The following is a 26324-nucleotide window of genomic DNA, read 5'->3' on the forward strand; positions in this document are numbered from 1 at the left end:
CTCCGCAGGCTCAGTGGGCAGCGGCATCGCACCCCCCCCCCCGACAGCCACGTGCGACGATCAGACACCAAAGTGCTCGCAGTTTTATTTACGAGGCGGAGAATTCGGTTCACGTGAGGGCCTTGAAGCGCAGTGGACGAGCGCTGGCCCAAAGCATCAAGTGGGCCAGCAACAAACAGCACTCTTCAAAGTTGTAAACGGATAACAGTGAACGTGTTTCTTAAGCAATGTTATCGTTATACGAGCTCTGGGGGAAGAGACGATGATGATGCTGGGAGGAGGGGGACTCCATGGTGGAGCAGAGCGAGGGAAGAAGCAGAGGGAGAAGGCAAAGTGACTTGCAGCGTGGCGAGTGGGTGGGTGACGTGTGAGTGGATGGTTGAGTGAAGGGGTGATGTGTGAGTGGGTAGTCGAGTCCGTGAGTGGATGGTTGAGTGAAGGGGTGATGTGTGAGTGGGTAGTCGAGTCCGTGAGTGGATGGTTGAGTGAAGGGGTGATGTGTGAGTGGGTAGTCGAGTCCGTGAGTGGATGGTTGAGTGAAGGGGTGATGTGTGAGTGGGTAGTCGAGTCCGTGAGTGGATGGTTGAGTGAAGGGGTGATGTGTGAGTGGGTAGTCGAGTCCGTGAGTGGATGGTTGAGTGAAGGGGTGATGTGTGAGTGGGTAGTCGAGTCCGTGGGTGGGTGATGTGTGAGTGGGTGGTTGAGTGATGGGGTAATGTGTGAGTGGGTAGTCGAGTCCGTGGGTGGATGGTTGAGTGAAGGGGTAATGTGTGAGTGGGTAGTCGAGTCCGTGAGTGGATGGTTGAGTGAAGGGGTGATGTGTGAGTGGGTAGTCGAGTCCGTGGGTGGGTGATGTGTGAGTGGATGGTTGAGTGAAGGGGTAATGTGTGAGTGGGTAGTCGAGTCCGTGAGTGGGTGATGTGTGAGTGGGTGGTTGAGTGATGGGGTAATGTGTGAGTGGGTAGTCGAGTCCGTGGGTGGGTGATGTGTGAGTGGGTGGTTGAGTGATGGGGTAATGTGTGAGTGGGTAGTCGAGTCCGTGAGTGGGTGATGTGTGAGTGGGTGGTTGAGTGATGGGGTAATGTGTGAGTGGGTAGTCGAGTCCGTGGGTGGGTGATGTGTGAGTGGGTGGTTGAGTGATGGGGTAATGTGTGAGTGGGTAGTCGAGTCCGTGGGTGGGTGATGTGTGAGTGGATGGTTGAGTGAAGGGGTAATGTGTGAGTGGGTAGTCGAGTCCGTGAGTGGGTGATGTGTGAGTGGGTGGTTGAGTGATGGGGTAATGTGTGAGTGGGTAGTCGAATCCGTGGGTGGGTGATGTGTGAGTGGGTGGTTGAGTGATGGGGTAATGTGTGAGTGGGTAGTCGAGTCCGTGGGTGGGTGGTGTGTGAGTGGGTAGTCGAGTCCGTGGGTGGATGATATATGGGTGGGTGATGTGTGAGTGGGTGGTTGAGTGAGTGGGTGGTTGAGTGAGTGGGCGAGTAGGTGGCTGAGTGGATGGGTGGTTGTGTGCGTGGGTCGAGTGGGTGATGTGAGTAGGTGGGTGGTTGAGTGGCTAGGTGATGTGTGAGTGGGTGGTTGATTGAGTGGGCGAGTAGGTGGCTGCGTGGATGGGTGGTTGTGTGCGTGGGTCTATGAGTAGGTGATGTGTGAGGAGGTGGGTGAGTGTGGAATGTGTAAGTGGGTGGGTATGTTGTTGTGACCCGCAGTGGTGGTTGAATACGCTGTGGGCGAGACGAAGCGGTCTGCGTCTCGCTAAGCGAGTCCTCACTGTGGGAGTGCGGTGGATATACTTGACGACCCACCAAGTGTGTCGAGCGCATTAGACCGCCGATGCTCTTGTGCGCAGTTGCATTACGCGGATGCCAGAGGAATGGGAGGGGATTTCAGTGGAGAATCGTGGGGGCATTGATAGGAGACGGACCGAAATGAATGACAGAAGTGAATGCCCAATCGGCAGCCGTGGGGGAGAGCGGAATCCCCGTGGGGTCAAAGTGGCAAAACGAGTGCCCATCTATGACCGTGCCGCCTCTTCTGATCATGGTCGTGAAGCCGCCCCACTCCTCCGCACACCACGACCCAGGGAAGGGGTGTGGCCTAAATAGGATGGGGCGGGGCCTAAAAAAGGAAAGGCGCGGAGCCGTACGAGGAGTGCAGAACACCAAGTCCTCCACCGCAGCAGCAGCGTCGAATCATGAGTAGAACCACAGCTCTGGGGAGCGATGGTGCTGTTGTCACATCGCCGGAAGAGCGAGCCATTAGCTGGAAGAGTGGGTGAGTGGGTGGGTGAGTCGTGAATGAGTAAATGAGAGGGTAAGTGAATGAGTGGGTTTGTGAGTAAATGAGTCCGTGAATGGGTGAAGGAGTGGGTTTGGTGGGTGAGTAGGTGAGTGGGCGGGTCTTGAATGATTGGGTGAGTTGTTGCAACCATTTTCATAGACCAAACCCGGCGTTTTTCAGTCTGCACTCGGTCTATCCCATCATCAGATCTCATCATCTCATCATCACCAGATCTTATCACCAGATCTCATCCCATCATCAGATCTCATCATCACCAAATCTTATCACAAAATCTCAATGTTATCGCCAGCTGTCAGTACAAATGGATTCCTGATGCCACCGGCTCAAGGGTGCCGCTGACCGCCTTGGGGACCGCCCCGCTGCGTGTGACCCCCAAGTGCCAATGGCGGTTTGGGGAGTCTTGACCACTGAGCATTCCCCAGCACTCACAACAATGGCGAGGTGTACGTGTCGGGGGGCCTGGCACGTGAATAATCACGCGTGTGACTCGAGGCCCTCGCATCGTGAATGAACGCCAGCACTGCGGCGGGAGGGGAGGGTGGGCCTCAGGACACGCATGTGATGGAGGGTCGCGGCACACACGTGTATGTGCGTGACGAGACGAGTCGGCTCCTAGCAGGTGTAGCCGTCTTCCGTGTTCCCCACCAGGCGCTGGCGAGCGAAGTCCTCAAACACAAAGTCATCGTCACTGTGCGGAAAAAAGACAAAGTTCCCCCGTGTAGCCTTAACAGACTGTTGTGGCAAGTGCTGTTAGCGGACAGCACCTATGAAGGCCGACACGGCACATAAGGAGGTGGGTGGCCAGCACCACGCCTGGCCGCCTTTGTCTCCCCAGTGGGAATGTTTGTACACACTGCACCAGGTACTAATTTGAGGCTCAGTCGACCTAGGGGCGGCCCAGGACCCGTTCAGATAATCGTCACCGGTGTTGGGCGGTAACGGGAATCGAACGCAGGGCCCTGGGTTTGTAGTGCAGCGCGCTAATCGCAACACTACTGCGAAGTGAAGGATTGATGAGGTAGGGGAGTGACGTGGTTGGGAGTGATGGTGTCTGTCAGTGGTGTGGAACTCACTGAGAGTCAAACTCCATGAGGTCCCTTGAATTCGGCTCCACAGGCACTTCCACAGGCACTTCCTCTGCACACACATAGACACCACACACACACCGCATACACACAAACACAGACACCACACACACCAACAACAACAATAAAGATCCCCGTATAGCTTTAACAGACTTTGGGGAAGAGCTGTTAGCGAGCACCTAAGAACGGCACACCAAGGGGGTGGGTGGCCTTTGTCTACCCAGTGACGATATTTTTACACACTCCATCAGGTACTAATTTTAGATTTAGTCGACCTCGGGGAGGCACAGGACCGGTTCATATAAATTTCATTGGTCATAATATAGGTTTTTGGGTCAGATCGCGTTATTTATAAATGTGTCGTAACCCTCCACCACCCGAAATGGCCAAACAGTAAAACATGTGTCACGTTTTTCAAAGGACAAAATAATTCACTTCTTTAGCCCACCGGTGTGCTGTAGAGAGAATCAACAGCATTTAAAAATTTGAGTACGACGTTTCGCTGATAATTACAATCAGCTTCATCAGGCAAGAATGGTGAAGCTCTCCTGTTGCTTCCGGTCTTAAATAGAGCAGCATCAGCGTGACGTCATTTAATTCAATTCAATCTGGTGCAGTGATTCGAGGCAAAGAGGGGGAGGGTATTGTAATTATATAGATTGGTAATCACTCAATTGTTATTCATTGGTGTTTGGTTCCCTTATAAGAAATGGTAATTGTATTTATTTAATAATACGCTTCCAGGCCGCACTAAGCCTGTAGTTGTCAGAGTGATTGAAGTTATTTATGTTTCTCTTCATTTCAATGGATTCTCTAATTTGTCTTGGCCAGTAATTAGTTTTACACAACACTTCAACGTTATCAAAATCAATGGAGTGTCCTTGTTGACAAGCATGCTCTGCCACTGCCGACAGTTGTGTTTGAGATAATTTAATGTTTCTTTGGGGTTCTTTTAATCTTACGCTGATGTCACGTCCTGTCTGTCCAATATAGCATTTGCCACATAAACAATTAATCCGATATACACCTTGTGTTAATAATTTAGGCAATTCGTCTTTAGTGCCAGATACCAGTTTTAGAATTTTGTGCACTGTACCAAATCTTACTTTAATATTTTGCTTTCCCAAAACCCGGCCTAATTTGTCAGTTACTCCTGAGATTAATGGTATTTTGATTGTTTGAACAATCTTATCGCTTTCAGCAGTGTTGCTTTGCGTTCGTGATTTGGCCTTCAGTGCTCTGTTAATTCCAGCATTATTGTAGCCATTCTGTCTTAGTGCTTCTTTAACATGTTTCATCTCTCTCACTAGACTCTCACCATCTGACACTGTTTTAGCCCGATGTGTTTTGATAAGAGACGATTTCTGAGCTGGGTGATGATGTGAATCTGCATTCAGATAGGCATCAGTGTGCGTTTGCTTCGGTAAACGCTGTGTGTTATTTTGCCATTAAGACCACGTCCCAGCAAAATATATAGGAACGGGAGTCTGTTATTTACCTCCATTTCCATGGTGAACTGGATAGCCGGGTTTTGTGCATTGAGATGATTTAGAAAATCATTAAGTGCATCTTTACCATGTGGCCAGGCAACCAAAGTGTCATCAACATATCTAAACCTAAAGGATGGTTTTAATGTACTCGAGGCAAGTGCTCTTGTTTCAAAGTTCTCCATGTACAGATTGGCTATAGCACACACATTTTTTACTGTTTGGCCGTGTCGGGTGGTGGAGGGTTACGACACATAAATAACGCGATCTGACCCAAAAACCTATATAATGAATAATATTGGTGTTGGCCGTGAGTGGGAATCGCTCCCCACACACACACACCACACACACAACACACACGCACCATACACAGACCCAAGAATGGGGAATCTGGTCTCACCCGGGGGAGCTGGGATCTTCTTTCCCCTCCCCTCCTCCTCCTTAGGTTTGGGATGCATCAGGGTAAAGGGAAGTTCCACCAGGGCATCCCTGACACACACGACAGCGACATGTTAGTTGCCTCACCTGGTACACAGAAGGTCGTGGGTTCGATCCCGACCCAGATGCCTGCTATATATTTGGAGTGTGCATGTTTCTCTCCCCATGGTTGCATGGATTTGTGTCCGGGTCCTCCGGCTTTTCTCTCCACATTTAGAAACATGCATTTACAGTATTGGCTGCGAGAAATGTATGCATGATACGTCGCTTCGTTGAGCTATCATTTGTGGCCATGTCACTTCAGAAAAATACCTGCATAGCTCAGTGGGCCTTACCTTTTGGTGAAATAAGAAGTAGTTTTTTTGTTAGTTACATGCATATACACAATCAAAATCTTTATTTAGACTGGAGGAACCCGATGAGCTATGAAGCTCTTTTTCACATATGTCCAGTACATCTGTGAAATACACAGTGCTTGTGTGTTTGTGTATGAGTGTGTGTATGAGTGTGTGTATGAGTGTGTGTATGAGTGTGTGTCTGCGCGTGTGTGTGTTTGTGGGGACCGGTAGTGTAGCGGTTAGCGCGCTGCGCTATTAGCCTGGCGAACCGGGTTCGATTCCCCCTCACGGCCAACTCCAGTGACGTTTATCTGAACTGGTCCTGAGCCTCCCCTAGGTCGACTAAGCCTAAAATGAGTATCTGGCACAATGTGTAAACATTGCCACTTGGTAGACAAAGGCGGCCGGGCGTGGTTCTGGCCATCCACCCCCTGGTGTGCCATTCCAGCCTTCATAGGTGCTCGCTAACAGCACTTGCCCCAACAGTTTGTTAAGGTTATATGGGAGATATTTACCTTTGTTGTGTGTGTGTGAGTGTGGTTTCAGCCCGCGGGGGTCCTGCATGGATGCCATTTTTTCTGTCCGTTTGCTACAGCAGAGGTGTAGGGAATTCCAATAGGACCTATATCTCTGCTTTATTGGCCTGATCAAGGCCTATTATACCATCAATAGGCCTGGGCTCTGGGTTGTTATTCGTGCTTTCGAGGTCCCCGACTCTCTGCTCACAATCATTAAGGGCCGGGTAAAGCTATGTGGGTGTCAGAGCAATTTTCACTATTTTGACCCCAACACTATTTAAAATCGTCTTTGACCATGTAATTCGAGAAGCTTTCCATTGCTGTACCGGTGGAATTTCCATCTGGTACAGATACAATGGGAGGCTCATCAATGCCCATGTGTGGTCAAGGGATGACTCCCTATTGGTCAACCATGTTTTGATGTTATGTATGCTGATGATCTGGTGACTGCTGTTCACTCAGAGGAAGAGTTGGAGGTGCTGCTGCCGAATCTTGACTGTGCCACTAAGAGGTGGGGTCTTACCATCAGCCCACCAAAACTAAGCACCTGCCTGGGTATTGTGTGCAATCAAACACTCCACCCCCTCAGCTCCCCATTGGTGATGGAGCAATTGTGAAGAGAGTGGAGACTTTCCCATACCTCGGCAGTGTGCTTATGAACAGCTCTGGTTTGACAGAGGTTTCACTCCGAATCAGTTGGGCGGTATTATCTTTTCATTGTCTGGGTAATACTATTTGGAAGCTGCCTGGTCTGTCACTCCACACAAAGTTTTGGGTCTTCTCGGCCAATCATGCCCTCTCTTCTCTATGCTAGTGAAACGATGACCCCTCTAATGGATCATCTGCGCAGGTGAGAAACATTCAGGTTGGCCTGAACAAGGGAGGGCAGAAAAGCGATGCTCACAACAATGAGTAGAGTCCCGGGCGGGTACAACGGAGCAAGTTAGCACAGTAGGGGGTACAGGTGGTGCATCTGCCAGTCATCTCACTCAACCCATGGCACCTTTGTCTGTTCGGTGACCTGTCAGCGAGCCTTCCGACACTTCACGTGGCTTCTTCACATGGCCTGGCACACACGGCGTGGTGATGTAACCGCCACTTAGTGGTGAATGGCGGTTGTTGTGTGTATGCGTGTGTGTGTGCATTACCCCCCGCGTGCCACCACGACCTTGACCTTCACACGGTACGAGACGACGATCCCCAGCAACTCCTTGCTTACTCCCTCCTTCACTCTGCACCACGTGGGGAGGACGACGACAGCACGACGATAACGGAGGGACAACAGCACTGGCAACGCCGCGGTGGCTAGGAGATGTCAACTACTGTACCTCGCCTGCAGTATGTTTGGAGTTTGTTTCTCTTTCTCTCCCAGTGGTAGAGGTGATTTTTCTCCGGGTCCTCCGGTTTTTGCCTCCACATTTAGAATCAACGTCACGCGTTTCGAGTATTTGGCTGCTACTATATATTTACACGTCATAAGCCACTTCATTGGGCTATTATTTGTGGTAGCCTGCTCTCTTCCGAAAAAGAGCTATACAGTTTAGTGGGCCTTACCTGGTAACATAAAACTAGTTGGAGGAGTGGTAGTAGTGCGATTATATAGAGGAGACGAGGTTGTGTGGCCGAGGTTGTGCGGTGGTGGTGCTGTGGTTCTGCGGTGGTGGTGGTGCGGTGGTGGTGCTGTGGTTGTGTGGTGGTCGTGTGGTGGTGGTGCTGTGGTTCTGCGGTGGTGGTGGTGCGGTGATGGTGCTGTGGTTGTGTGGTGGTCGTGTGGTGGTGGTGCTGTGGTTGTGCGGTGGTGATGCAGTGGTGGTGGTGGTGCTTGGGTTGTCTGGTGGTAGTGCAGTTGTGGTGCAGAGGTTACATGGAGGAGGAGGCGAGGTTGGTGTCGCCATGGCGTAGCTGTCCGTCGAGCGCCAGGCCGCGCTTGTCGCGGTTGTTGTCGAGGAGCGGAGTCAGGCGGAACTCCCGGCACAGCGTGGCACCTGGCCCCACCGTCTCTCTGTCACAACCACACAACAACCACACAACAACCACACAACAACCTCGCAATCACAAACGCACAACAGCCGCAAAATCACAACCCACAACAACAACCTTGCAATCACAGCCGCACAATCACAATCACACCACAGCCACACCTGCGCATGGCCACGGCGTGGCTGTGGCTGTGGTGTGCCCAGCCGTGTGTCACTCACTCTGCCTCTTCCGCCGCCACGGGACACCGGTACTGAGCCGTGCTGAACAGACAGATGTCTGCGCACTGCCGCACTGCACTCACACAAAGACAAAGATCCCCCGTATAGCCTCAACGGACTGTTGGGGCAAGTTTTGTTAGAAATAACCTATTAATGCCGGCATGGCACACAAGGGGGGTGGGGTGGCCAGCACCACGCCCGACCGCCTTTGTCTCCCCAGTGGCGATATTTGTACTCAATTAAGGCTGAGTCGATCTAGGGGAGGCCCAGAACAAGTTCAGATAATCGTCACTGGTATTGCCCGTGAGTGGGAATCGAACTCGGGTCACCGGGTTCGTAGTTTAGAGTGCTACCCCAATGTGCCACCACTCCCCACACAGGTAGGTACACACACACGGGGACAACAACCACCGTTCGCCACTAGGCGGTGGTGACATTACCATCGCGCTTGGGGAGACACGGAGACACGTCTCCGTGTTCTCACACATCTTTGTGCGTCCCCCCCCCCCCCGTTCTCCCACGTGTCCCCGCGTCTCCCCATTCTCCCCGTATTTTCTCGCGTTTTCCCACAGCTCCCCGTGTGTCCACGCTTGTCCCTGCATCTCTCCATCTTTCCCCGCGTGTTCCCGTGTGTCCCTGTCTCCCCACGTGTCCCGCATGTCCCGAAATCTCCCCGCATGTCCCCGTGACTTCCTACGTGTTCCCATGTCTCATCGTGTGTCCCTGCGTGTCCCTGTGGTGCCACGACCGCGGAGCTACTCCGCAAGCACCGCGACCCTGCCCTGAACGCACACACACGCCGCACACACGCACACACGTAGGGTCCCGGTGGGGGATTGTCTGGCACCATGGGTTTTCATTCGAAGGGCCCCTAGCGGGGATGTCCCACGGTTTCCCGGTGCCGGAGATTGGCCGACCCCCCCAGGCGATATTACATTGCGGCCCCCCTTAAATTGTCTTAAATTTGTATGGGCGCACAGAAGCTCACCGGGCTAACCGCAATGAGACGCTCAGCATGGGGGAGGGGCCAGGGTAAAATATTACGTGGGCAGCGCAGACGAGGAGGTGGGAGGGAAATCCCTGTGGACACCACGGATGTGTGTTGAGCCAGGTGGCCTCTCGTTGAGTCGGGGGTGAGGAATGTGGGCGCGGAGATCGAAAATCGAAAGGTAGGTGCACGATTGGCTGCGCAGGATGACGTCACGTAACCCTGGATTTTCGGAATCCCGGGGCATAAAAGGAGGGAGCGAAAAACTGTAAAGGGACTTCTCCAGCCGTTCAGCCGTCCGGACCGACTCCCAGCCGCTCGCAGCATCCGTGAGACGCTAGCAAGTACCGCTACGAGTCGACCCTAGGCAGAGCCCTCTCTGATCGCTGTCCCTCCGACTGCCACCGCGTCCGTGCAACACCGTGAGTGCGTCTGTGAGGTGAGTTATAGAGTGGGGTACACCTAAGGCAGGGGTAGGGAACGTCCGGCCCACGGGCCGTATCAGGACCGCGAAATCATTTGGTGTGTTCCAGCCATCACATTAGGGGTGAGTTAATTAAATGTTTGACCAACTATAACAGGATAATTTTTAAGTTGATAATTTTGTATGGCCCGTGAATGATGTTATAAATATCCAAATGGCCCTTGGCAGAAAAGAGGTTCCCCACCCCTGACCTTAGGGATTGGGTAGTAATAGGTTAGGCGCTGCTCGTAGAATATTTGCTCCGGGCCATACAGGGTTTTTCTTTAAACGCACCGTTAATAAACATTAGTACAGAGTAACGTTGCAGTGTGATTTGTGTGTGTGTGGGTGGAAGCTCGGCGTTGTGTTGGTAATTTGAGTGTGTGGGCGAGGCGCGCGCGTGTATTAAAACATAGATGGTCACCGACGCTCGCGCGTCCGTGCCACGCGAATATTAGGGCAGGGGAGGGGTGTTTTAAACCAGCTCGCCAACGCTCTCGCATGTTTACGCACGCGTGTGTGCGAAATAAGCGCCTGTAGGAGCACGCGTGGTTACCCGCGTGTGTTGGAAATTCGTGCACGCATGCCAACGCGTTTGCTTTTGAGGCAGTGTAAGCGGGAGTGTGTGAGATAACCCCGGGTGGTGGTCAGCCAGCCAATTCGCGATGTCCCACAGAGAGGGCGCTGGCGCGGGGGGGCCGATCACCCGATCGGTGGGGGCCCGGAGAGAGGTGGCCGACGAGGAGGAGGGGGGAGTGGAGGGGGTGGACGTCGCACCCCGCCCGCTCACAGGGAGCGGGGAGGCGGGCGTCGGCCCCCACATCCCCATTTCTTCCCGCATGTCCCCGCGTGTCCCTGTGTCTCCCCGTATCTCTCCATGTTATCCCGCATGTCTCCACATCTCCTCGCATGTCCCCGTGTCTTCTCACGTGTCCCTGTATCTCCCCGCGTGTCCCCGTGTCTCCCCGCGTGTCCCCTGCACCCCTCACCGGACACCTTGATGCGCTTGACGGAGCGTGAGGAGGAGTTGGTCACGCGAACGTTCACGCTGATTGGTTCCCCGTGGTAATAGATCTGCACACAGATCACTCAGCCGTCACTCAGCCGTCACTAACTCACTTGCTCACTCAATGTCACTTACTCATCACCCATCACTCGCTCACTCACCCAAACGTCAATGAGCCTGTGGTTAATTAACCAAGTGAGCCTCAAGCTGAGCTTACAGGTGACCTCAGGTGAGCCTATAAGTGAACCAAAGTGACCCTACAGATAAGTCTGCAGATGAGCCTGCAGTTGAAAAGATTGTTGAGCGTGCAGGTGAGCTTGCAGGTGGGCCTAGAGGTGAGCCTGCAGTTAAGCCTGCAGGTGAGTAGACTGATGAGCCTGCAGGTAACCGGACAGCCTACAGGTGAGCAGACAGGCGAACTTGCAGGTGATCAGACAGGTGAGGCTGCAGCTAAGCAAACATAAGCCTGCAGGTGAGAAGATAGGTGAGCCTGCAGATAAGCAAACAGATAAGCCTGTAGGTGAGAAGTTAGATGAGCCTGCAGGTGAGAAGGCAGGTGAGCCTGCAGGTGAGGCCCTCACCTGCTTGTCGAGCGAGGCCTCCAGGTGCAGCGCTTTGTCTGAGAGCAGAAACTGCCTCCGCGTCTCGGCCACCGGCTGTGGCCCCGAGCGCAGCGGCGCAAACTGAACCTTCCTGATGCCCAGCGACACCGAGTTCCTGCAACCAGGGCGACAGCTGGCCTAGTGTCTGGTCGCCGGGGGAAGTGGGTCACCGTGCTAACACCGTCGCCGTGGCGGTTGGTCGCCACGTTGATCTGAGACCTTGATGATCGTTGACCACTGACAAGCCATCACCACGAATTGTTGCCTGGCGGCACGTTTCCCGATCGGCATGTTACCTAACAAAAATGCCTCGTGGCAGCTTATAAAGCAACCTGTTGCCTATCAGCAGTTCACCTAACTTGTTGCCTAGCAGCAGTGCACCCAACGACATATTGTCTAGCATCAGTTTACTCAGCGACCTGTTGCCTAGCACCCTATTGCCTTGCGACCAGTTTCCAGTTGAGGAGGGTGGCTCACCGGTGGTGCGGCTTTTCGTCAGGGCTGTTGGCACAGAACGCCTTCACCTCGTAGTCCACGCCACATGCCTTGGGGTGGGGGACACGGGAAGCGGAGGGAGATCGGTGGGTCTGAGTGCTGTATGTGTCTGTGGCGGACTGTGTGTGTCTCATTGTGTGTGTCCGTGTGAGATTGTGTGAGTCTGTGTGTGGTAGTGTAGCGGTTCGCGCGCTGCGCTATGAACCCAGCGACCCGAGTTTGATTCCGGTGCACGGCCGACACCAGTGACGATTATCTGAACCGGTCCTGGGCCTCCCCTAGGTCGACTCAGCCTCAAATGAGTACCTGGTGCGATGTGTAAACATCGCCACTAGGGAGACAAAGGCGGCCGGGCGTGGTGTTGGCCACCCATCCCCTCGCGTACCGTGCCGGCCTCGTAGGTGCTCGCTAACAGCACTTGTCCCTACAGTCTGTTACAGGCTATACGGGGGATCTTTGTCCGTGTGGGTCTGTGTGTGTCTCATTGTGTGTATCTGTGCGGGTCTGCGAGTATGTGTGTGCGGGTCTGCATGAGTGTATTTGTGTGTATGTGTCCTCTACTCGGGGCAGGAGACTGCTAAACAGTAGGGAGTGGCTCTTCTTTTGAACAAAAAAATGTAAAGTGTGGGAAACTGTGGACTCGTCTTCCCACCAACCAGCGGCGAGGAGTGGTGGTTGTGGTGGTTACTTATGCCCCCACTGAAGATGAACATCAGTGGAGGGATGCAGGCAACGCCAGTGAGTTAAATGCCTTTTATGACCTGTCACAGCTGCGAGCTAAAGTGGCTCCTCAGAATAGTCATCCTCTTGGGTGACTTTAATGCCCGAGTGGGTCACGATGCTGGCACCTGGTCTAGAGTTATTAGAAGGCATCGGCCAGATCAGCTCAATAACAACGATAGGAGGCTGCTAGACTTTTGTGCAGCCCATGGTTTTGTAATTACCAACACTATTCTTTGGTTCTTTTGGTAAAGTCACGTAGATAGAAATAATAATCATGTAAATAGTGAATAAAAATACCACGACGTTTCGATCGCAACACAAGCGGTCGTCATCAGGAAAAGGGGTTAGCCATCTAAAGGCAAACTGTTTAAAAGGTTTGGAGATGGGTGTAGCCCAAGTGTATCAGCAATACCAGTAGCATGGGCGGGGCAGCAATGCCAATGCGGCAGCAATGTCAATGCAGCAGCAAAGCCAATGGAGCAAAGGGCCGCCAGGAAATCACTGCATCCCGCTCCACACACCACACTGCTGACGGTGGAGGTTGATAGACAAGAAAACACAAGTCAAGTAATGACCCAAAGTGGCTGATGACGTCTTTCCAATGATTGCTGAGTTTATAACCATCCTCTCGGTTGAAATTGTGTAATTTTCTGTATGTATGGATGGCTTCATGAACGAATATTTGTTGATAGCCAGTGGGCTTGCAAAGTACTATCGTCTCAGCAATCAGGTCTCGCTCTGAATCAGTCGAGCAGGATTATATTTTCATCGGCTGTGCAACGCTGTGTGGAAACCACCTGGTCTGTCGCTCCACACGAAGTTTCCTGTCTTCTCAGCCATGGTCATACCCTCCCTTCGCTTGGGAAACGTGGACCCCCCTAATGGAACATCTTCACCAGTTAGAAACATTTAGGCTGGTCTGCCTACGATCCAGCTTTTGTTCGGCCGGATAGAGGGGGCTATACGGGCACAGCACAGGCTGGAGAAGAGATGGAACCGATGTGGTACCAGAGGATATGAAGCTGAGTAGACTTGCCGATGACGAGTTGGAGGCAGTCGCCTTCCAACAACAACAGAGGGCAGAGGAGCGACGCCCACAAAAATGAGCAGAGCGCCAGGTGGATAAAATACAGCAAGTTGGCACAGTGGAGAGTACAGGTGGTGTGCATCTGCCAGTCATCTCAGTCAGTAAACTCATCGGACCTGCAGGGTCTATCCTTTGACCTCCTGCCAGCGAGCCTTGCATACTTCACGTGGCCTCAAATAGCACCTAGCCTGGTACAAGCGCTGTGGTGACGTCACCGTCACTTCGTGCCAAACGACGGTTGTTATCTGTGCGTCCCCGTGTGTCTGCGTGTCTGGTCTCACCTTCCCTGTGTCCTCTGGCCCAGGCTGAAGCGTAACGGAGCATGGCAGGTCTTGGGGGATCTAACACGCGTGTACACACATACGCACATGTATGTACGTTGAACGTCGTTTGCACTGTATGCAGCCAACCGTGCTAATCGGAGGAGCAAGGGAAGGGCAACAAACTAAACGCATAAAACAGTCTTAAAGAAATGAGTTTGTCAATCTAGATGATTTAAAAGTACATAGCTCCAGCATTCCAGACGGCCGTAGAAGCATATCTGAAAGCACGCGATGCGGTGCCCGTCTTTGTTCAATGACCAGCCAAAAGCCGCAGCGAGGATGACTGGAGTTCGCGTGTCGGTTTGTTCCTCGTAGAGATCATCAAGGTAGTGTGGTTAATTTGCAGCAAGCACTTTGTGTATGTATGTTGAAACGTATGTCGCACCGTACGTAGCCAACCGTGCTAATCGGACGACAACAATCATGGAGGCGGTCAATCAGTGCCACGCAGAACCCGCTGTTCCCGTGCTAACGGCGCTGGCAAAGTTGCCGCCACGGTGCCGGCAACTCACGTGGAAGACGAAGGGGTGAGCGTTCTCTCCCAGCTTGCGGAGGAGACGCTCCTGCAGACGTGTTGGTGGGGAGCCCCCGTTCTCGCCACCATCTCGGGGGAACACCTGTGGGGGGCGGGGATGGGTAGAGGAGCAGACGCAGCGGCGCCCTCACGGTCGTGCCGAGTTGACCCCCGCGACGACATTTGTGTGCTGGCGTCGCAGTCCAAGTTTGACAAAAATCAGACTGCGGATCGCTCGCATGGAATGAGACACGCGGCACCCCGGCATACCCCCTACTTCAACGAGGTAGGGGGGGGGGCTATGCAAGGCCCCCCTCCTTTCTCCTGACTCACTTTAACTGAAACAGCTATGGATGTTTGTAATCGGGCTTGGTCTACAGTAGACCGCAGGTAATTTTTTTTATGATTTTTTTTAACATAATTATACTTGTTTATTGATTCGGGACCCCCTTGTGGCGGACTGGGCCCCTACGCGTCACCAACACCCCCAATCAGAGTATTACAGCGCCCCTGGGCCGGCGGCACGCGCGCATGGTGCTGTTACCTGCGCGGTGCGTGTGAAGAGCTCCTTCCTGAAGGAGAGACCGAGGACGTCCAAATCCTCACGGCCATAGCGGAACACGCACGCCAGCGCCACGAACACTGGGGGGGACACGCAGCGGGGACACACGGGCGGGTGTGTGCCAGCATTGTGCAACGCATAGGGGCCCAATCGGCCCCAGAATCAACTAACACCGTTTGAGACTAAAAGAAAGCTGTCTCTGGTGTGGACCAATCAGTTTCAAAGACAATGCATATATTATCAGAGTATGTTTGTGTTTGCATTCTGACCACAAGTATTGTGGTTAACAGACATGATTCCTTGTAAAAGATTTCAGTTTGGTGTTTTAACATCTTAACACCTGTTTTGTTGGCAGAAAAAAGGGGAAACCCTATTCTCAAATAAATACATCTTTAAAAAAAGATTAAAACAAAAAATATTCTAACATCTTCTTGGTTCTTTCGGTAAAGTCACGTAGAAGGGAAGTGATACAATAATAAAAATAAAACATAATTATTTTATTATGTTTTAATTTTATTATTTTATCACTTCCATTCTACGTGACTTTACCGAAAGAACCAAGAAGATGAATCCCTGCAGTCACGAAAGCTTTAAATCGAAATATTCTAACAATTAACCATGAATGCCAAAAAAGCATTGTTACAAAAGAAAAAAAAATATTTACGAAAAAATGCACAGCGTAAAATCTCGGAGGTCTAGTGCTGGTGTTTGTTACTTGAGCACCACCAGGCTGATTTGCTGACTGCCATGCGCATGAAAGCAAGACGCACGATAACCTAATTGTGAGTGTTGTACCTTTACATCGTTTTATTAATCATTTCACTGCTGAAAACTGTCTTCCTCTAAACCCAATACACGGTGCAACTAAAATGATAAGTGGTAATTATAGCCTACATATTACTGTTATACGGTGTGAAAATTAATAATAATAAATTATCTGTGGTCTACTATGGACCAAGCCCGATTAAAAACATCCGTAGCTATTTCAGTAAAAGTGAGTCGGGAGAAAGGAGGGGGGGGCACAGTCGGATCTTGCACAGCTCCCCCCACCCCCGTTGAAATAGGTCGTTGGGGCCCTGTGGACACGCGAGGGAGCACGGAAGGACACGGGGTGAGCACAGGAGGACACGGGGGGACACGGAGGGACATGGGGGGAGCTTGGGGTGAGCACGGAGGGACACGGCAAGACCAGGGAATGGGGGGGGGGGGAAGAGAAGGAGACGGGGATACAGGTGAAGGGAGCCACGTAATCAGTGTTACGGTCGGAGCAGAGTGGTGGTGGGGGCAGGTGTGGGTTGGGTGGGCGTGTTGGTTGAGGGGTTGCGAGGGAAACGATGTGAAACACCTTTTCTCTCCTTAAGGTAATCGGGCTCCACCAGAACAACGCCGTCTGTGCACACAACACACACAGGTGACATGTGAGGTGGTGAGACAGGTAAAAGGTGAGGCAAGGGACAGGCAGATATGGGCAGTGTCTTAAGTAATCTGTATCTGCAATGTGTGATGTGATCTCATGTGTGTATGTTGAATTGCTTTCACAACGTATGTTGCCAACTGTGCTAATCTGAGGTGCGGGGGAAGGACAACAAACTAAACACAAAAAGCAGTTAGAAAGAAATGAGTTTTAAATTTAGATTGGCCAACGACACGAGAGGGCACACACATTACTGCATACCAGTGCCGGATTATCCTAGTCGCAAAAGTAGCACATGCTACGGGCCCCGCACTTTCGAGGGCCCCGCGCTAAATGCTTTCAAGCTATCAATTCCGATTCAGTGATTCTGCACTTGCTCTATTACGATAGTACTTTCATGAACGACTGGGTGTTTAAGGTTATCGATTTGTCGTATTATCTGGCTGCATAGCAAATGAAAAAATACAATACTTTATTATGCAAGTAAAACAATTTGTGTTTAAATGTTTACGTGTTTTTTTAGCGCCCCTTTATAACATTTTACAGGCCCCACACTAGCTTAATCTGGCACTGCTGGATACATATGCATAAACAAAGATCCTAACGGACTGTTGGGGTAAGTGCTATCCACGAGCACCTATGAAGGCCGGCACGGCACACGAGAGGGTCGTGGTCAGCACCACTCCCGGCCACCTTTGTCTCTCCAGTGGCGATGATGCGTACACATCGCACCAGTTGCTCATTTGAGGCCCATGACCAGTTCAGATAATCCTCACTGGTGTTGGCCGTGAGCCGGAATCGAACTCAGGTTGCCAGGTTCGTAACGCAGTGGGATAACCACTGCGCCACTGCTGACCATAATACATATACTGTATGTTGAACCTCTTTCACACCATACGTAGCCAACCACGCTAATCGGAGGTGCGGCGAAAGGACAACAAACTAAACGCAATAAGCTATTTTAAATAAATTAGTTTACAATATAGTTTAAAAGTGCATCGCTCCGGTGGCTTCCTAATATGGGAAGGAAGCGCGTTCCAGATTGCCAGCCAAAAGCCGCTGCTACGAGGACAACATTCGTGATCTAGAATTAGCCTTCAAAAATATCACTGGTATGTGTGGTACCAATGTCATTGCTGAACTAATGGCTCAAGGACAGTGGAACAAAAGCCGACAGGTGTGTACAGGTGAGAGTATCCGGCTCCCCTGTACAGGTGAGGCAGCGATGCAGGTCAGGAGGTGAAGTAGTGCGTGTCCCATCCGGCACTCACCCACAGGGTCCACGTGATCCAGGTGATCCACAAAGTCCCTTTTGCCCAGGTAAACCGTGAGCTGTACACAGGTGACACAAACAAAGGTACCCCGTGTACTATACACAGGCTGTTGGAGCCAGTGCTGTTAGCGAGTGCCTATGAAGGCTGCTGCGGTGTACGAGGGGTGCTATAGCACGCCTGCCCGGCCACCTTTGTCTTCTCAGTGCTATTGTCGCCACACCAGCTACTCGTAAAATGTATTTCGTCATTTGGCTCAATTCCAATTTCAACCTCAATCTCGCATTTCAAGAACAAAGACTCCGACGATGAAGATGAGGGCAGTGTAGAGAAATCAATCCAGTTCCTCATCCTCTACAGCCTACACAGAGGCATTGGATGGCTGCTGCCCCCGTGCCTCTCCTCAGACCACGCTGGCAGCAAACACAATCAACCTCGACAACCACTTTCGATTTTGCTGAATCCTAATCTCTTATTCCACCTCGCGCTTCATCTCGCGAGCTACCCCTTTCATCACTGTGACCTTTACCCCAAGACCAGTTATCGCCTCTTCTCGCAAAACCTGGAGGGAGATTCATTGGGCCGAGTTCATCGCTGAGCCACACACTCATTATTTGTGTTTATTTTTCAGGACCTACGGCATTGTACCGAGGACACAAAACCTCACGCGGTTCTCGCTCGGGGTTCCGTGAAAGCCCCAAACACCTTGAATCTCTATTCTTTGGGTCTTTTGGTAAAGTCACGTCCTGATGACGACCGCTTGTGTTGCGATCGAAACGTCGTCGTTTTTTAAATTATTTTCTTTGAACCTATCTACGTAACTTTACCGAAAGACCCAAATAATATGGATTACTGCAGTCACGAAAGTTTTAAGTCAACCTTTAATCGCATTGCTTCACAAACGTCTCTGGTTTCTCTCCCATCTCAATTGCAACTTAAACTATTTAACTATAACACTTTATATTTTTATTTTACCAGGTAAGCGCCCACTGGCTATGTAGCTGTTTTTCAGAAGCGATCTGGCCACAAATGATAGCTCAACGAAGTGGCTTACCACGTGGACATTTCTAGCAGCCACTCTAAATCAGTGGTTCTTCTTCTTAGCCTGGGGTGCACGCACCCCTTGAGGGTGCGAGATGTCTTTTCTCGGGGGTGTGAGGCATGGCCAGATTTTTTTAGAAGGCAAATAATAAAAAACGCAATAAGCACGGGACCGTAAGTAACACTACTTTGTTTAATCAAACCTATGTATTTATTAACATTATATGTTTTTTCGATTGAGAACCAAAAGGGTGCAAGGCTACAGTAAAGGTTAAGAACCACTGCTCTAAATGCATGTTTCTAAACGTGGAGGGAAAAGCCGGATGACCCAGAGAAAAAATCCACGCGACCATGGGGGGAAGATGGAAACTGCAAATATACAGGCATCAGCGTCGGGATCGACCGCACGACCACCTGCATACCAAGCGAGGTAATTAACATCTTGCCACCGTGACACCTCATTTCTTATTAGCATGCTCCAGGTTCAGCAGCAGCACCTCCAACTCGTCAGAGTAGGCATCAATTACCAAATCATCAGCATATATAATGTGGTTGACCAATCGGGTGCCATACCTTTGCAGTGTCTTCAAAAATTACTCACACCGACACATTGTAACAAGTTACCTGCTTACACTTTATTCACCTGTTCTCGCGCCAGTTATAGGCACTCCTATAACTATTTGTATGGTCACATATACTCAACTTATTCCCCCTCTTGTCTATTCTGCACCTCACCTACTCTGTACTTAGCAGCTCTGCTCTCAGCGACTCCGCACAAAGCGTCTTCACAATCAGCGACTCCACACACAGCAACTTCGCATCTCCACCTCTGCCCTAACCTATGCTCCCTCAGATCCGCTCACCCGTCTGTCCCCGGCGGGGGGTTCAGCGGCAGCGGCGAGATGTCTTCACTCTTGGTTCCCGGCAACAACTCCCCTCGCTCATACACTCCCGCTTATATCCCCCTGCTTATCACGAGTCCTCACGTGCTTCCACTTAAGCTGCCGCCAGGCCAGCGCCAGTTGTCCCATTAATCTCTTATCATCACCCCCCATCTCCCATCTCCTAGGCGCCAACTTCCAGTCATAGTGTTGCACCTATTCGACCTCGGTTGCTCCCGCTTCTCCCCTTAATTACTGGCGGTTTGTCTGTGCAAACCTCATGTTGCAACGCGCACACCTGTTTGCCCTCCGTTGCACCCGCTTAACTGTGCGCACCTCGTATTTCTCTCCGCTACCCCTTGACTGCACCTGGGCATCGATCAGCCTCCTATTGCATCTATACCATATTAAGTACATCCATGAAAAGCTTCTGGAACTATACCGTCAAATACGATGTTAAATAGTGTTGGACCAGAGGAAAGCCCTGTTGCACCCCAAGGTGAACAAAAAATGTCTCTGACACCCAGCCATGCAACTTTACCCGGCCCTGCCCACCATCATGAAGGGCCTTTAAGATTGTGAGCAGACGGTCTGGGACTCCAAAAGCACGAAGCACAACCCAAAGCTTATTGATGGCTTATTGATGGAATCATAGGCTTTAACCATATTAATGAAGTAGAGATGTAGGTCCTGTTGACATTTTCTACACCTCTGCTCTAGCAGAGAGAGATACTGGCATCTGTGTAGGACAAGCTTCTCAGCATGCCTGACAAGGCGACGTTGAATATTTTTTTACAGAACCTTTTCCGCCACACTAAAGAGGGAGATACCCTGTAATTGTTGCAATCAGGGCATCTTTCTAATCCTGCGGAACCTTTCCAATGGACCAGACAGTTGTGATCATGTCAGGTAAGGTAGACTGCACACAGATGCCTCCCTCCCTCAGCAGTTCGCTTGGGAGGTCATCTCTCCCCTGCACTTTACCAGGTCTCAAGCTCAAGGTCACCCTTTACACTTCCTCAACCGTTGGCACCTCAGCCAACCACTTACAAGGAGCGGCTACTTCCTCCAAAATGTGAGTTTCAGCAGCACCAGCAGGGTCAGCCCCACCTTGCCCTAGGATTATTGCATGAGTTGAGAGGTTTCCCTTCCCCCAAGACCTCACAGAAATGCTCAGCAAACCTGCAGACCTGTTCTTGCGCTACAAAGACAAAGATATACCGAAAAGCCTTTTCAGACTGTTGGGGCAAGTGCTGTTAGCACACCTGTGAAGGTCGGCAAGTCACACGAGGGGGTGGGTTGCCAGCACCATGCCCGGTCGCCTTTGTCTCCCTTAGTGTCGATGTTTATACACCACACTAGGTACACATTTGAGTCTGAGTCGACCTAGGAGAGGCCCAGGACCAGCTCAGATAATCGTCACTGGTGTTGTTGGCCGTGAGTGGGGAAATCGAACTCAGGTCGCCGTGTTCGTAGCACAGAGCGCTAACCACTACACTACCGCGTAGGTGCGCGCACACATGCGCAGGTGTCAAGACGTGTAAACCTGGTTGCTTTGGCGACTAATTTCTCTCGGCGAACTTTGACCCGAGTGGCTTGGCAGGGGAGGGGAGCATCAGGAGGGGAGGGGATGGGGGTTTCGTAACCCGTGCTGCGTGAGGAGGAACTTTGCTCTTCCTTCCCTATTCCCCCCTCCCCTTTCGCCACGCACCTTCCCGTTAGGGCTGTTCTTCTTAAAGACTCTGGGGGCGGGGGGGGGGTAGGACAAAGGGGGGAGGGGGGACAGATACAAAGGTTACGAAATCCACACTGAATACAGTGGAACACAAGAGCCTAAGTCTGGCTGCTGTCTCTGTAAGCCCCGTGTCTGCATCTGTCTCTGAGCTCTATAACCCTTAGTATGACTCTATAAGTCGTAGCCTGGTTCTATGAGTCCTGTGAGTCTTAGTCTGGCTTTATGAGCTCCGTGAGCCTTGGTCTGACTCTGTGAGCCTTAGTCTGCTTGATGAGTCCCGTGAGCCTTTGTCTATGTGAGCCTTAGTCTGGCTCTATTTGCCTCAGCCTGGCTCTATGGGCCCCATACCTTGTCCTTGTCTTCTCCTCCATCGCGTGACAACACCTGCAGACACGCAGATCGCGTCACCAATTAGTGTAATGAACGATCGCTGGATGAGTACGCGGGAGGAGTTACACTCAGTGATGATGATTGCTGCTGCTGAGGGCGATGTTTACGCTAGTGGCTCTGATGGTGGTGATGTATGATGGTGCGAATGCAGCTAAAAACCAAACCAAGCTTTATGTTATTTCACCAAGTGTACGACCCACCGAGCTGTATAGCTCTTTTTTAGAAGCGATCTGGCCACAAATGACAGCTCAACAAAGTGGTGGCTTATCACGTGGACATTTATAGCAGCAGCCAAATACTCTTAATCGCCTGTTTCTACGTGTGGAGGGAAAACCCGGAGGATCCGGAGAAAAATCCACGCGACTGTGGGAAGAGAGAGACGAAAACTCCTAATATACAGCAGCAGGCGTCAGGGTCAGGATCGAACCTACGACATCCTGCATACCAGGCGAGGGAGTTAACATCTCCTAGCCAACCCGGCGCCCTATTGCTGCAGCTGCTGATCGTTTATTTAAACCGACGTCAAGTGCACACACACACAAACGCCGCTCCCCAAATGCCTGGGTTTATGTCTATTGACGCACACACACATCCTGTACACTTACAAAGACACGTGGGAGCCGACACAGACTGTAGGGGCAAGTGCTGTTAGCGAGCACCTATGAAGGCCGGCACGGCGCTCACGAGGTGGTGGGCGGCCAGCACCATGCCCATCCGCCTTTGTCTCCCTAGCGTCCATCTTACTAACCCCCTACTGACACGGAGTGCTGCTATAGGGATACTACAGAGAGCAGCGGACCGCCTTGTGCTGAGAAGAGAAAGAGATGGCAACTTCTGAAGGTATCGTACCAACTCCAGCACCTCAACTCTGATGATGCCTTACAAGGAGGGATCCATTAATAACCCCATTCAACTCCTACCCCGAACCCCTCCCCCTGAATCCCTAATTCTAAACCCCTCAACCCTTCACGGTTCGATACCAGCGGCCGCCCTGGTTATTGCTGCGGGTGGTATAACCAAAGCACAGTCCAGTACATTACTCAATAGGGATAACAGAGGAGCAACAGCAGGACTCGTCGTCCCCTACTGGCAGACTCACTCCGCAGGAGGTCGCTCTTGCAGATAAAGACTCATCCGGGTGGCCTTGAAACTCGAGTCCAATTCAAACCATGATCCGCATTCATACCCCGAATTCCATTCAACTCCTGAACCCCATCCATGCCGTGAACGCCATTCAAACCCTGAACCCAATCACTGAACCCCATTGAATTCCCAAACCCCATTCAAACCCGGAGTCCCGTACAATCACTGAACCCCATTGAACTCCAGAAACCTATTCAAACCCTGAATCCCGTTCAAAGCGTGATTGCCATTCAAACCCTGAGCCACGTTTAATCACTGGAGCACATTCTACCCTTAACCCTAATCCCCCCTCTCCCCTCTCCTCGTCCTGTTATCTGCTCACCTCGTCCGCGGCCTCGCTTTTCTCTCTCACGCAGAGTCGAAGTGGCGGGGGCAGGCACGGAAGGGAGCTGTGGAGTAGAGAGACGCGAGAGGGAGAGACGAGAGAGACGAGGGAGACGGGGGGAGGAGGAGAGTCGCAGAGTACACGGAAGTTTCTGCTGTGGTGCGCGTCAGTGTGTGTCAGCACCAATGTCATTTAGGCAGTGTATCTGTGTGTGTGTTCGTCAGTGTCAGTACCAGTGAGTATCAGCTAGGCAGTGTGTGTGTGTCTGTGTGTGTCTGTGTGTCTGTGTGGCGTGGTGCTGGCCACCCACCCCCTCGTATGCCGTGTCGGCCTTCAAAAGTGCTCGCTAACAGCACTTGACCCAACAGTCTGTCAAGGCTACACGGGTGATGTCTTTATCTTTGTCAGTGCCAATGCACGTGTCCGTTTGTGTATGTGGGGAGCGGGGTGTGGAGATCGGTTGCGTTACAAACCTGGCGACCGAAGATCGACTCCCGGCCACGACTTACCAGTCCTGGACTTCCGCTGGGTCGTCTCAGCCTTAAATTAATACCCGTCGAGGTGTAAGAGTCACCACTGGAGACACAAAGGCGAATGTGTCTGAGTGTCAGTGTATCCGTGCCAGTGAGTGTGTGAATATGCCGGCATATCTATGGCAGTGTTGTCTGTGCCAGCGTGTGCCACTGTGAATGTGTCAACGTGCGAGTGTGTCGAGACGCCACTGCGTGTGCCGACGTGTGTGGATCTAAAAAATTGTAAATATTATTTTTTACTTTACCAGGTAAGGCCCACTGAACTAGTTAGCTCTTTTTCATAATCGATCGAGCCACACATGATAGCTAAACGAAGTGGCTTATCACGTGGAAATGTATAGCAGCCAAATACTCAAAACGCGTGACGTTAATTCCAAATGTAGAGGGGAAAAAAATCAGAGATCCCTGATAAAAATCCACGCGACCACGGGGAGAGAGAGATACACGCAAACTCCAAATATACAGCAGGCGTCAATGGTCGGGATCGAACACCAAAATCTCCTGTATACCAGGAGAGGTTCGTTAACATCTCGCCACCAATGTCAGCGTGCGGGTGCTTGAGTTGTCAGCGTGGGATACACAAGGAACCACCCACAGCTGCACACAACGCAGCTGACGCCTCGCTACCCTGACCCCCGTGATTGTGAAAGAAGCGCTGCCGATGGTGAAACGACGGGAGGGGAGTGGGAGTGGGGTTATCACCACGAACACCACACGCGGCGCGGATTCACAGTGCGATTGGGGTTGGACAAACAACAACTCGGATTCACAATGCAAGTTTGGGTGAAGCCGCGTAATCATCTCACCAAATTCGTGTCATCGAGGCCCTCCACCACCCGACATAGCAACATTAAACTAGATACTGCACGTGTACAAGTGATAGCGCTAAGAATTCATCGACCCAAGTCCGATTCCTCCTCAAAGGCCAACACAAATGACGACCGGTCCTGGAACTCTTTTAGGTCAACTCAGCCTCAAATGAGCACCTGGTGCAGTGTGTAAACATCGCCGCTAGGGAGACAAAGGCGGCCGGGCGTGGTGCTGGCCAATCACCCCCTCGTGTGCCGTATCGGCCTTCATAGGTGCTCGCTAACAGCACTTGCCCCAACAGTCTGTTAAAGCTACACGGGGGATCTTTGTTTCAACTCATGCGCGATTAAAGAACATCTCACAAACGAATGTGGCATCCACCGCACCTCCAATTAGCACGGTTGGCTACGTACGTGGTGCGAAAGAAGCTGAACATACACTTCACCTAACTAAACTAAATATAGACTTTTTATTGTATTTTACCAGATGAAGCCCACTGAGATATCCAGCTCTTTTTTCTGACGCGACCTTGCCATCACAAATGATAACTCGACAAGATGGCTTACCACGTGTACATTTATAGCAGCCAAATACAGGTAGTCCCCGACTTACGATGGAGAGGCGTTACGACGACCCCATCGTAAGTCGAAAATATCGTAAGTCGAAAATGGCCGAGCCTACCCAGGAGTCTTAAAGAGGGGTGATTTTTGAGCAAAACAGAGCAATTTACAGTACCATACTGTATAAACTATATACTGTATGTATTAATTACAATACTGTATTGCACAGTAAAATTTAAAGTAAAAAACAAGGTAAATTCGTAGCCTACCTATATGAACTGCAATTTCAAAACAAAGTTTTTTCAGTCAACAATGCTATCTGCTATAAAAAACGTTTAACATGCATTGAACGTATCGTTTCGTGGTAACCCTAAAATGAAATCGCTAAAGCTGCGTACCATACATGCACAAAAAAGACAGAAAAAAATACACGCGCTAACACCATGACAACTTAACTCCGTCGACGGCTGGGGAGAGTGAGGCATCACACAAGGTCGGGAGATGCGTACAGTACATCCCGGCAGCGTCCTACCGCACAGTATCGTACCTTGTATGCTGCTGCGTTTGCCTGCCGCGCGAAATGTAAAATATTTAAAATTTTGTCATATCGTTATCGCCATCGTAAGATCGAAATATTGTAAGTCGGACCGTCGTATAGCCCCAACAGCCTGTTGAGGCTATACAGGGAGCTTTTGTCTTTGTATTCGTGTTCCAATTCCTTGAGAGGAGATGCGGTATTTCAGCGATTTGATTCACGGCTAACATCAGTGGCGAGTAGCTACGGAACCTGTAATTGTTCCGCCCCAACCCATATTCACTCAAGTTGAATCCCACGCCCGCATGCGCAGGCCGTGAGGTCAATGTACATTTGGCTGGACTACTGTGGCCTTGCCTAAAACATCAATTGTGAACGTAATTGACTAGGGTTGTGAAGTATGGTCAAACAATCTCCGCGGGTAAACCAGAACGAGGCGCCCTTCACCAAACACCAGCGTGACAATCGGTGTACATGTGTAGTGACATAGAATTAGCTATGTAGCAGCTGCTGGCGGGGAAAGGGATCTGCAGCTTACAGCAGCCCTGACGGCAACAGGCC

General features: G+C 51.2%; 1 protein-coding gene across 3 annotated transcripts; it reads right to left on the reverse strand.

Moving 5' to 3' along the window:
• Positions 1 to 70: 70 nt before the first annotated feature.
• On the reverse strand, positions 71 to 24921 carry LOC133357349 (beta-arrestin-2-like). 3 transcript variants are annotated; one of them, XM_061575260.1, is made up of 18 exons: positions 23835 to 24921; positions 23323 to 23389; positions 21816 to 21851; positions 21444 to 21474; positions 17811 to 17871; positions 16471 to 16515; positions 15108 to 15205; positions 14562 to 14666; positions 14008 to 14067; positions 11899 to 11966; positions 11401 to 11536; positions 10803 to 10887; positions 8363 to 8435; positions 8029 to 8166; positions 7313 to 7396; positions 5271 to 5359; positions 3372 to 3435; positions 71 to 2986 (listed from the first exon to the last, which is right to left on the reverse strand). In XM_061575260.1, exons 3-18 carry the CDS (start codon positions 21836 to 21838, stop codon positions 2911 to 2913), a joined length of 1236 nt encoding a protein of 411 aa, XP_061431244.1. In that variant the 5' UTR covers positions 21839 to 21851; positions 23323 to 23389; positions 23835 to 24921; the 3' UTR covers positions 71 to 2910. The 3 variants fall into 3 exon arrangements, with proteins under 3 accessions (XP_061431244.1, XP_061431245.1, XP_061431243.1); XM_061575261.1 differs by having other exon boundaries at positions 23799 to 24921; XM_061575259.1 differs by having other exon boundaries at positions 23323 to 24919.
• Between the last annotated feature and the right edge of the window lie 1403 nt (positions 24922 to 26324).

The sequence above is a fragment of the Lethenteron reissneri genome, chromosome 57 (genome assembly GCF_015708825.2).
Source record: "Lethenteron reissneri isolate LAM-NWPU_2019-01 chromosome 57, ASM1570882v1, whole genome shotgun sequence".
NCBI classification, from domain to species: Eukaryota; Metazoa; Chordata; class Hyperoartia; order Petromyzontiformes; family Petromyzontidae; genus Lethenteron; species Lethenteron reissneri.

Coding starts and splice junctions, on each gene's coding strand:
- LOC133357349 (XM_061575260.1), bottom strand. CDS start 21,838: ATGGAGGAGAAGACAAGGACAAG. Junction 17,872..21,443: donor AGAACAGCCCTAACGGGAAG/GTGCGTGGCGAA, acceptor ACCTGTGTACAG/CTCACGGTTTACCTGGGCAA. Junction 14,068..14,561: donor CTCACCCCTTCGTCTTCCAC/GTGAGTTGCCGG, acceptor CACGCGTGTTAG/ATCCCCCAAGACCTGCCATG.